This window comes from Staurois parvus, unplaced genomic scaffold, assembly GCF_062004578.1.
Source record: "Staurois parvus isolate SC_StPar_1 unplaced genomic scaffold, SC_StPar_1.0 ptg000572l, whole genome shotgun sequence".
NCBI classification, from domain to species: Eukaryota; Metazoa; Chordata; class Amphibia; order Anura; family Ranidae; genus Staurois; species Staurois parvus.
In genome coordinates this window covers 1,683,622-1,695,999 of record NW_028318368.1, presented here as the reverse complement: position 1 = coordinate 1,695,999, position 12,378 = coordinate 1,683,622, and the positions used below count along the sequence as shown (strand labels likewise).

Genomic DNA, 12,378 nt, shown 5'->3' with positions numbered 1-12,378 from the left:
CTCACTCGATTTTCGCGGGTCCGCTCGGCTCCGCCTCCTCGCCCGTGATTGGCCGCCTGTGTACCTTTCCTGAGCTACAGTTCTGGCGGCCAATCACCGGTGAGGAGGCGGAGCCAAGCGGCAGGAGTGAGGGAGTGGCCGGAGTGAAGGAAGGAGCAGCGCTTCCTGGATGGATCATCGTGGGAGCCAGGTAAGAGACAGCAGCCCTCTGCCCACCCCTGTACGCGCCCCCCTTGACGGAGCCTCGCGCCCCCCCTGGCAGACGTTGACTCGAGTATAAGCCGAGGGGGCCGTTTTTCAGCACAAAAAATGTGCTGAAAAACTCATCTTATACTCGAGTATATACGGTACATTTTTTATACCTCTTTGGAATAAACATATTACACTATGGGAAGTTGTGCTTATGTTTTTTAAATGAGATATTGGCACATACACTTACCTGTATTTGGAGAGGATCCACAACCTGAGTATTGACCCCTAAGAGGGAGATCGGTTTGTGGGGAGAGCTGACCAGTGGAGAGGCTGTATACTTGAAGGATCTGAGGGTGTGATCCCAAAATACGCTTTGACCCGCACGGGTCGAAGCTCTAAGGTGAGAGGTTAATCTAGCCACCTGTTGGATTTTTGGCAGCAGTTACCCACAGTCACCAACATCAGCATGAGTGTGTCTTTTTGAATTTGGATTAAGTGGTGTTACTAACACCAAATTGGACTTTGGTGCACAGTTCAGACATGGGAGTTTGATCAAAGCGTGTGTTGTTTTCACTATATAGGCACTGAATATTTGTCACGTTTATTGCACTTATATTTTATATGTTCCATCTACTATGTTCTTTGTGGTATTTATACTTTGATGCTTTGGCACTAGGAGGTATTTGGTGAGTGCATTCATTATTATTTTTATGCATAAGTTTTGTTTGCATGTCCATGCGTTTATTATAAAGTCTATTGTGATATAGACCTATCACAGGTTTATTTCAATCACTATCCACTATCACTGTCCCATCTGGTTTTAGGATATAAATATTTGTTGTCATCTACTTTTTTTGTCACATTGCATGGTTGTGCATTTTTTCACTGTTGGTTCACCTATTGTTTGATTGTGGCACTATAATAGAGTGTTTAGTTCCAGTCTGTTCTCACTATTGCGTTTGTTTGCATTTTTTGTCACTATTATTTATTCACATTTGTTGCTTTGCAGCCTGAAATTAAGACAGACACCGTTTTTGTTTTATCCAGCTGTATTTACTTAATTTATAACAGCCACGTGAAAGATAAAACAGCAGAAAGGGATCTGTGACTAGAAAATTCTGAGGTCTGACTTCAGTCCTTCTTTACTAGAAACTTCATAGATTTTTGTAACAGCCCACCCTAATGGACCCTCATCCTACCCCAGGCCACATAGCAGCTGAATGGGCTACTATGGCTATTGTTACATCACTGCCCCAAGTCCTGTGTAACCAGAATGGAGCATTTGAATTCCTTGGTTCAGGTCAGCTCAGAAAAACATCATGGCTGTAGGAACTCTTAAAAAGCCGGAGCTCAATGTAATTGAAAATTAGCCAAACCGTTTAATGAAATTTACTTATGTTTCCTATATTTGCCACAAAAGTAACTTAAAAATTTAATTATAGTCATAGTCATACAGAATCTTAAACCAGATACAAAGCAAGAATCAGAAATAGAGGGACAGTCAGTGTGAGCTATTAGCATAGGAAGCTTATAGACCTGTGTTGACAAGCTTTTGTCCATTTCAAATGGGTTTTGCATTCTCATACAGGTTTATAGGAATGAGGAACCTACTTGAAGTGGGTGAAATGCAGGTCAGAAGTAGGAATGAGTTTTGGGTTCAGAGCCACTTTGGGTTTGAAGGGTTTTTATGCTGACAACCATGCCAAATGTATGGCTGAAAACTTATGCCTGAACCATTATTGCACTGTATAACCCTTGTCCCTGGTCAAATTGTTCCTTAAGAGATATTGAAAGAATTGGCAAGCCAGCCCCCTCCCTGTAAAAAGGTGGGCATCCAGCAGCCATATTGTCAGTGTGTGTTGGACTTGGTTAGGGAAAACATATAGATCTATGCATATACAGTATGTACATTGCTGCATTGCTAAAATATTGACTCATATATTGATTGGTTTATTTGGGTCTTTTTTTTATTGAACATTTTTATTTTTTTATTTTCTGCAAGGGTTAAAATAGTGAGCCTGTTTTGATGGTTAGTCTTTTAGGATTTATATTTGTATAGTGTATACGGATTATTGCTGCAACAGTTGTTGAAGCTTCCCTTTGTATAAATCATTACTGTGCAGTAACTAGTGTGCATCAAAAGTGGCACGCTTTCATTGCCCCATCATCATAGTAAAAGCTAGGCATTTAATTTACCTCCCAAAAAAGTAATGAATAAGAGGCAGGTCTAAAATGAGAAGCACATGCATAACAGTAATGGGGGAGCAGGTCATGCAGGGCATAGCATCGATAGGACTACACAAAATGGAGGTAGGTTAAAAATCTGTCTTTTTTCCCAATGCATCCAACCTATACAGTCACAGCACACCCAGCAGAGAGTTGGCTGGCAAACATATCATTTTACACCTACATCCTCCCAGGAGCATTGTCTGCCGGCATTACTAGTGTGGCCATTTCCCCATTCTTATTTCTGAAGCTGTCCATGAATATCATGTCATTCTGTATCAATGCATACAGCTTAACACATTCCCCAAACCTGCAATTTGTGTATCCTCAATGTAGCCTTCTGTTATTTTATCATTTGTTCATATCCCCATGATAGTACCTGGCTTCCTGTGCCTCTTTTGACAATAGTTTATTAAGAAGTCCCACAAAAGGAACGTATTGCATATCAAGATTCACACCCCTCAAGCTTTGATGGGGTTGGGAAAAAAGTTTACATTTTCTGAATTTTCAGGATGTTTTGTGAAAATTGTCTTGAATTAAAGCAAGGCAGCTTTGCCTATCCCTAATCAGAAAGAGGACAACTGCAGGTCAAATACACCTGTCAATGAATGATGTCATCAACACAAGTCCAAAGATAGTCAACACAGACCCTAAATCAGATACCAACAACAGGTCTCTAATAGCTGGGCAGTTAATGTTTAAGCTTTAGGCTCCATTCACACTTGTGTAACTTGTCATGAGACTTTGGACACATGAAATGGCATGATAAGTCATAGCTTATTGTTTTCAATGGCACCTGTTCAGATCAATGCAACTTAAAGCTACAGTGAATTTGAAAAGGTTCCTGCATTACTTTGATGCGACTTGAGTGCCAGAGAGTGTAAAAGTTGCATCACAATCACATCAAAGTCCCATTAAAAGCTGCACTGAAAATCATGAGACTTTGGATTTGCAGAAGTGTGAATGGAGCCTAAGTGTGAGGATTATGATATTAGTTAGTATGGGGGGGGGCATAAAATAGTGCATTACTGTATGCACTGGGAGCTTCGCACCTAGAATTAGGGGCACCAATCATTTGCTAATTTATCATCCACACTATATCTACTTGTCTTTCTTAGTTTTTTCAATTTTCATTTCTTCTGTGTTCCTTGAAAACCCTTCAAAACAAGATGGCTGGGTGCATACACATTCAAACGTTTATGCGAACTCTTGCCTGCCACTTTGAAGAATCAGTTCATCCAACTTTTATATTTCAGCTTTGGTGGATAACTGTGGGACAAAACAAACACTAGTTCTAATGCTGTGATTTTTACACCTGAGCTCCAAGAATGTCTGCCTATGAAGGTTATGCAAGAAGAAATCCTCATTCTTGAAATTTTAAAATCAGAGGATGTAGATGAAAGAAATTCATTCTGCTTCCACAGTAACAGTGGTAAATCATGGGGTGGCATAAATGAAGGCTCATCTGAAGTCCTCCAGAGGTATCTATGGAAAGTGGGTTTTACAGTTCACTAGTACAAGCATTGACCCTATGGGTAAATAAAATGCAAATTAATTAATACATATCAGATATCCCCCTAAAACATTACAGAAACTTTTTTATTGTAGATATGCTACCACTTAGCTGATCTATTTCAGGCACTGGAATGTGTGCTAGCAAACCTCATTTGTTAATGAATTCTCCAAAGGAAGGCTATTAAGGTTGTGTACAACTCTGCAAGAATAGTGCAAACTTAAGTTTTACCATGAGAGTAAGCTTTGATGCAAAGGTCCATTTTAAATCATGCCCTATGTGTTGTCTGGCAGTGGACTTCGGTATACTACAATCATTTTCTGTTATACGGTTCAGAAGAAAGGCAAATGATGTATTCTTATGCTGAAACATGGCAATTATTTAAAATAACATTACAAAAATGTGGATGGTTCCGTCATTGAGTATTATGACATAATGTTATATTCTTTTTTTTCTTCATAATGTTACATTCTTTATTTCTTATCTTACTTGTTTTAAAAGGACACATAAAAAATGAGTGCAGAAGAATACAGTAGTCCATGGATGAATCATGAGGTCTTTTTTTTAACCATAGTATAGTCAAGTAAAAGATCATGCTTCATTTCCCTTTAACCTATTTGGATGTGTTCCTTTTCATACCATTATTGCGGAGGACACATCCGTTCAGCTGTGTGATCAAAAGAACTAGTTCTGGGAAGAATAGTAGAAATGTTTTGTTCCTCTGCTTTTCCAGTGTGATAAAATGCTGCATAAATGCTATGCTTTTGTTCAGCATACGTTAACAGCTCACTGAAGTAAAATATCAAAAAGGCAATGGATAAAACATAAATCAGCAGCTACAAAAAAAATTAAGCTTCTAGAAATATCAAACTGAGAACCATATCTTTGACCAACATGTATATATTTTAATTTACATTAATTCCTATCCCGATCCAAATGTTGTAAAAAAAGACTACATGCGCAAAATAGATGTTACAGCAATGCTACTCACAATCATTTTTTTTCTTTTTTCAATCCTATCGTTCTATTTTCACAGCCCTTTCTCATCTTTCTGATGTTCCCTTAAGCCTTCTAACCACCACATTTCTGCTAAGATGAATGTTCTTACTATACTGTCAATCATTGTCTTAGAGCCACGTCATGTTTTTTAGTTCTTAGTCGAAATCTGTTGTTGAACTCTATCAAAAATCTTGGCTTTAAGGTTTTCAGAATAGTGGACAAAGCCTTCCACTGATGTACTGTATGTAATCCTTTATAATACGGCTAAAATGTTTTGATTCTCCAATCCCACCAAAAGTAACACTATCTAAAAGATGAAAAACCAAAAGGCACCTAAATAAAAAAAACACAAATGTATTAAAAAAGGAGGTGCATTAAAGACCTTTCAAGTCTTATTTTACTTAGGAACATTATGTTTTTTTCAATTGCAAGCTGATTAATTTTTATTAACTGTTATATGAATGAAAAATGCCCCCTTTTCTGCCCCTTTGGGGTGTTTTTTTCTTTCTTGGGTGATTATTAGATACCTTCAGGATTATTATTTTCACTGTACAAAGTGTTTGTTTCATTTTTATTATATGAGAAGTCATATTGGTGTACGTAACACTGCTATATTTTATCATTTTACTATGATATATAGTTTTTTCTGTGTGTATTTTTGTAAAAACCTTTATTAAATATTATCTGATAAAAAATAACATTTCTGAGCCATTCTTCAATACATGGTTCTGCAAAATTTAACAAATACATATTTGCTCAGCTAAAGCTAAAAGAAGCTGTATTCACTATAATGATTCAATTATGTGCAAAAGAAATCCCCAAGTGCTGTGCCCTTGACTGGATATTTGAAAGAAGCACAAGTGCATGTATTCTAAAAGTAAACTACCTTCTTTCTCTGCTTTTAAAGGGTATGTATAGGGAAAACCTTTCAGCTTCATTTACATGGATGAACAGTCATAGACAGTGGTAAAAGACAGCATATTGCTGCAGCTGGGCGGACAGTGGTTGCAGACAGCTGTGGTCAGGAAGCCTGTACAAAGCAATGATAGGCTGACAGGAGCTGCAGCTATCCCTGGGCAAGGCACACTTAGGTTCACTTAGCCAATTTTCCAAGCTGCTCATGGTCAGCCAAAGCCAACCAGCAAGTACTAGGTGAAGTGCTCTCCCAAAATAGAGTCCCCCCTAAGGCAGGGGACTAAGAGGCCTAAGGGCACCCATCCTCCTGGAGACTTCAGGGTAAGCCTAAAGACCCACACCCTACAATCCAAGTGAAAAAAGACACATACTGTACAAAAGTGCAAATGACAAATGTGAAGAAAATGAAATAGATCAACATTAAAAATTTGCCTGTGCAGGTGAGCATTCCCTCGTTAGAAAAATAGCTTTTTAAGAATCTTTGTTCTCCATGTTGACTTATGCTGTGTGATTCCAGTCTTCACATTGGTTTTCTGCATTTTGGGGGATGTCCCATGGACCTACAATGGGTTGACCATCTCAACTGAAATACAATTGGAGTATAAAGGGAAAGTCAGGTTTTTAATGTGCTATTTCTGATCAGGAATTCTGGGAGGTAAGTATAATTTATACTTATCTGCCCTAGAGTTGCCTAATAGTTTCTAGGAATTGTTCTAATCAAAAGCCAGAACATAATACAGTAAATGGTTTTCTGTTTCATCTTTAAATTCTTGTATTTAATTTACAAATGTGAATTTATATTGTAGGAGCATGGTATTCCAACTGACATGGGATATGCAGTGGCACCCCATCACTCTGGTGTCTACCCTGTACACATTCAACTTTACGATGCTTGGAAAAAGATATGGAATATCAAAGTCACCAGCACAGAGGAGTATCCACACCTGAAACCTGCACGTTACAGACAGGGGTTCATACATAGAAACATCATGGTAAGCTGTAACGATCATTTTTATTTGAAATACAGCACATTAAAGCCTTCTTACAACAAAATATATTCACATGTTCTATTTTTCCATCACATAATCCCAAAAAGTAGAGGATTATTCCTCATTTTAGGACAGTGGGCAAAGCCGTGCAAATAATTTCTTATTCCCCAACACCCAGATGATTATGCAGATCTGTTGGTAATATTAAAGCCTAATATTATAGAGCCATTTATTCCAAACTGCATACAATTATTTCATCCTGTTTGGTCCTCAACAGTATGGTGAATGGAAATCATGGCTTTGATGGAGTCTCATTGGGTTCCAAGCTATACCACATACTCTCACCGGCCACTTTATTAGATGCACCTTGCTAGTGCCAAGAAAATATCCCCCACACCATTACATTACCAGCCTGAACCATCGATACAAAGCAGGAAGGATCCATGGTTTCATGTTGTTTACGCCAAATTCTGACCCTACCATCTGAATGTCACAGCAACCAGTCAGCCCATTCTCCTCTGACTTCTGACATCAACAAGGCATTTTATCCACACAACTGCCACTCACTGGATATTTTCTCTTTGTTGGACCATTCTTTGTAAACCCTAGAGATAGTTGTTCGTGAAATTCCCAGTAGATAAACAGTTTTTAAAATACTCAGATCAGCCCATCTGGCACCAACAACCTTGTCGCACTCAAAGTCACTTAAATCCCCTTTCTTCCTCATTCTGATGCTTGGTTTGAAATTCAGCAAGTCGTCTTCAGCACGTGTAGATGCCTAAATGCATGAAGTTGCTTCCATGTGATTGCCTGATTAGCAGTTTGTGTTACCAAGCAATTGAACAGGTGTTCCTAATAAAATGGCCAGTAAGTGTAGATGACATGGTTTCCAAATACTGCACTGATGATGGGCAAAAAAGCCTGAAACACATTTAGAATAGATACTGATATAATATTAAGCTATATTTGCACAATGCGTTAGTGGTTTTGGATGTGGATCTGGCTGGTTGGGCAAAAAAATATTATTTGCATGAATGCATGCACTGTACGGAAATTAATTATAATCCTTTTATTTTTGGGAGATGATGGAATGAGATATGTGGATACCTTCTATTCTAACTGTGCTATGTACTATTTCTGTTGGAGAGATTTTCTATTCTTTTAGTCCCTTGCTACCATAGCCTGTATAGGTATACTGTCTTGTTGAGTTCTAAGCCCTGCTTCATAGAAGCCATGGTTTCCATTCACTACACTGATGATGACCAAAAAGCCTGAAACAGCTGAATGCAGTTGGGAATAAATGGCTCCATAACATGAGCCTATATTTGCACCATGTATCAGCAGTTTTGGTTGTGCATGTGACTGCTGGGGCATTAAGAAATTATATGCAATATTCCTGAAATAAAGAATGATTCTTTCCATTTTGAGATATGTGATGAAACGAGACGTGAATGCCTTCTCTTCTAAGAAGGCTTTACTGTGCTACACACTGATTCTGCTTAAGGACCTTTTAATATTTTTTTAGTACCTTCTCACTCTTACTTGCACACCTCTAACTTATACTGTCTCGTTGGGTCTCAAGTCCTGCTCCATAGAAGCCATTGTTTCCATATACTGTATTGACGAGGGCCAAAAAGCTTGAAACAGCTATATGCAATGTGGAATAAATGACTGTATAATATTAGGATACGTTTGTACTGTGGACCAGCTGTTCTGGATATGCATTTGCCTGTTGAGGTGTAAATGAATGATTTGTATGTTTCCACCCACTGTCCTGACATTATTGGAATTATGTAATTATCCTCTTGTTTGTTTCTGATGCCATGGAATGAGACGCGTGAATACCTTCTGTTCTAAGAAAGCTTTTACTGTGCTATGCACTGATATTGTTAAAGGGCATTTCATTCCTATAGTCTTCTGTCACCGAAACCTCTGTAGGTCTACTGTCTTATTTGTAATATATAAAAGAAAATAGCAATAACCACGTTGGTGTATTCTTAAAAATAAGATCATTAATGATCACTGTGAAGTGTGCAAAGGAAAATAATGCTCTTAATATAACATACAGTACATCTTTTAACAAATGAGAACCTATAGGCAAAACTAAATAGCCATCTTGAGAATGTTGTGTTTTATTCAATGAATTCTAACAGCTGAAAATAAAGCATGTTATTCACTTTTTTGAGTTGGGATTTTTTTCAGGGTGCAACAAAAGTAAATATGCGGAAGTTTACAGGGTATATATTTGTGTCTTGAAGTCTATAGGTGTGGGGGTAGTTAGAAACTGTTTCCTGTATACACTAGTAGCCACAAATGTAGAAAATGTGTCCTATATGCACTAGCAGCTTATAAACCTAGGAGTGCTCCATATAAAAATAGCAAATGTGGCTTCAAGTTGTAGTTATGCCATGCCCTACCCCTATAATGTAATGCATTTATCCAAGCAGTGTATTTATGTGTGTGTCTGTGTGTGTATTTATGTGGCTATCAATTTGCATATTCCTGTACCTTGTGTTTACTGAGAAACACATCAAAAAGTTTTTTGAATGTATCTCCACTCCCCGCTGACACGACTAACTGTGGAAGAGAGTTCCACATCTTTACCACTTTAACAGTAAAGAACCCCAACACAGTTTAATATTGAACCACTTCTTGTCCATCTTCATCAAGTGGCTGCATATATTCTTTAGAGATCTTAAATTCAATAGTTCTCTCCTAATGATACAGTCACCATTTAATGCTGTATATATTGTTCCTCATAACTGAGGTCCTCTAATTAGATCATTTGTTTTATTGCCCTTCTCTGGACTCCCTCCAATTCAAGGACACCCTATTTGAAGATTGGTGACCAAAACTGGACAACATACTCAAGACGTAAACTGGTAGAATTATAGTTTTAGCCCTTGAGTAAATATCCTTTTTAATGCTTGCTAATAGTCTTCTGGCTTTTCTTGCCGCAGCTTGGCATTGCATGACACTGCTAGTAGTGATGGGCCGAACATCCCCCTGTTTGGTTTGCGGTCAAACATTCGAACCTACCAAAAAGTTTGGCCATGAATTTTGAACAGGGACAATTCACTAAGCAGTATCTTACCACCTCTGAGTATGCTGTAAGATACCGCACAGCTACTAAAATACTGCATGAGTTATATTATTAAGTCATGTGGTCTTTTAGTAGTGAAGACATTCTTTAATGTTTCAGCTATCAGTGGTGTTCCTCACGGACAGCTGAATGTGAAAAAAGCGCTGGCATTGCCCGGCAATTAAAACATTTAAAAGAAAGCGGCTTGGGTTCCCCCCACCATCCATACCAAGCCTTTTGGGTCTGGATTTTGAGGGGAACCCTCCATGCCAAAACTTTTTTTTAAATGGTGTGGGGGTCCCCCCAAAATCTATACATGATCATTATCCGAGCATGCAGCCCAGCAGGTCAGGAAAGCGTGGAATGAGCGAGTGCCCCCCCCTTAACTATACCAGGCCACATGCCCTCAACATGGGGGGGCACTTTGAGGCAGGGGGGCTCCCCCTCACAGCATCTTATCCCCATGTTGATGGGGACAAGGGCCTTTTCCCCACAACCAGGGTCACCCCACCCCCTTGTGACATCATCATGCGCTATGATTGGCCAAAGCATTGCACCTGAGCTGTGGTCAGGTTCATTGCTTTAGCCAAGTACAATGCAGTGTCAGGGCGCAGTGCACTGTAGGTTGCGGCGCGCAAACAGACCTCTGAACGCTCTTTGTGTTCGTGTGTTCGCCGAACACACGAATGGCCCATGTTAGAATCGACTCAAAAATAAAGCCCAACCCTACTGCTGAGTCTGAGATTTACAAGGGCCCCCAGATCCTTTTCCATACTTGATTCTCCTAGAGGTTCTCTTAGAGGATCACTTCCCTAGCGAGTTACTTGCATGCATATAGGTAGCTCCCAAGTGCTTTATTTTACATTTTTCAATATTAACCCTTTCACTGCCAGGCCCTGCTCTCCACTTTTAAACTCAGGTGGCCAGGCCGTTTTTGCTTTTTTTTTTTTTAAATACATGGAAAAATTTACACAATGCCTGCTTAATATAAGAGTTAAAACTGTATTTAGTTAATAAACAGCAAACATTTGCAAATTTTAAATTGTGCCTTTTTGTGAAATGGGGAAAGTGGGAAGTATGCAAAACTGTAAATAAAAACTATTTTCTCTTTAATCTGAGCTTATATTTTTTTCACTTACAACTTTCAGAGTTTGTAAAAGACCTCTAAACCATATATTTTCTGAAAGCACATGACCTGTAGAATAAAAAAAAAATGTACTACTGATTTTTTAGGCCCTGCAGTAGTTGCAAAAATGTTCATCAAATTGCTATTTTCACTTAAAATACACTAAAATTATTATTAGTGGATACATACATGGCAAAATTTACAAAACTCATGCTAAATTCCAACTAAATATAAAAGCTAAAACTGTATTGAGTTAATAAAAAACAAATAATTGTAAATTTTAAATTGCACCTTTTTATGAAATGATGAAAACGGAATATGAGCAAAACTGTAAATAAAAGCAATTTAGTCTTAAAATCTGGAGGTTACCATTTTTCACGTACAGCTTTCAGAATTTGAACATACCCCCCAAACCATACATTTTCTGAAAGCACACGACCTGTAGAATAAAAAAGTGCTACAGATTTTTTAGTCCCCACAGTAGTTATGCAAAAATACCCTAAAATAATTTTAGTGCACACAAACACAACATAACTTTTTTAATTCCTGCTATATTGCCTAAAGTGTAGGGTCATGGAGGGCCAGGTTTACCCGCATCGGGTTGCCTAGGTGTTCCATGCACCCTAATGCAGGCAGTCCTATTCATGTTAATTGGGATACATAGCTGCTGCTCCCAATCTGACATCTGTGTGGGTTTGGGTGCACAACCCCAAATGCAGACAGCATGAGCACAGGGACATGCACCTGGACCTACATAAATGTCAAACTGGGAGCTGCTACATCCCAAATGACATCAATGGGACTGCCTGCACAGGGATACACAGAACACCTGTTCATCCCTGTGCGGGTAAACACAGCCTTGCAGGGGAATGTGCTGTGTATGCCCTGTGTGAACAAGACCTTACTATTAGGGATGCACCGATATTGGTATTGGTAGCAGTGCTGTTACCAAGTATTTTCATGAATACTTGAAAACGATACTTTGTGATGCAATTTGCGTCCATGCAAAATGACTAGACACAAATTGTACTGAAAAGAATGGCATGTAAATTGAACAGAAATGTGGTGTGATTCCTGTCCGAACCACATGCGGTTTCCTGTGCCGTTCCTGTGTGAACCCAGGCTGAAATCACTATGACAAGCCTGAGTCTACACAGGAGCAGTGGGGAAACCACATGCAATTTCGACAGGAATCGCTCTGCATTCTTCGTAGTGCAATTTGCTCCCATTAATTTTGTATGGATGCAAATCACGCCACAAATCACGCCACTAATTATCGGTACTAAGTATCGGCGAGTACTTGACTGAAAGCATTCATATTCGTACTCGCTGATAA

The 12,378-nt window shown here is 38.8% G+C and overlaps 1 protein-coding gene across 2 annotated transcripts in view; it reads left to right on the top strand.

Moving 5' to 3' along the window:
* LOC149450529 (bifunctional heparan sulfate N-deacetylase/N-sulfotransferase 3-like) overlaps positions 1–12,378 on the top strand; it is a 347,552-nt gene that overhangs the window by 175,823 nt on the left and 159,351 nt on the right. For both annotated transcript variants that reach the window (XM_089691786.1, XM_089691787.1), the window contains exon 5: positions 6,652–6,837. In XM_089691786.1, the coding sequence (XP_089547912.1) occupies positions 6,652–6,837 (186 nt within the window). The remainder of the gene's footprint in view (positions 1–6,651; positions 6,838–12,378) is intronic.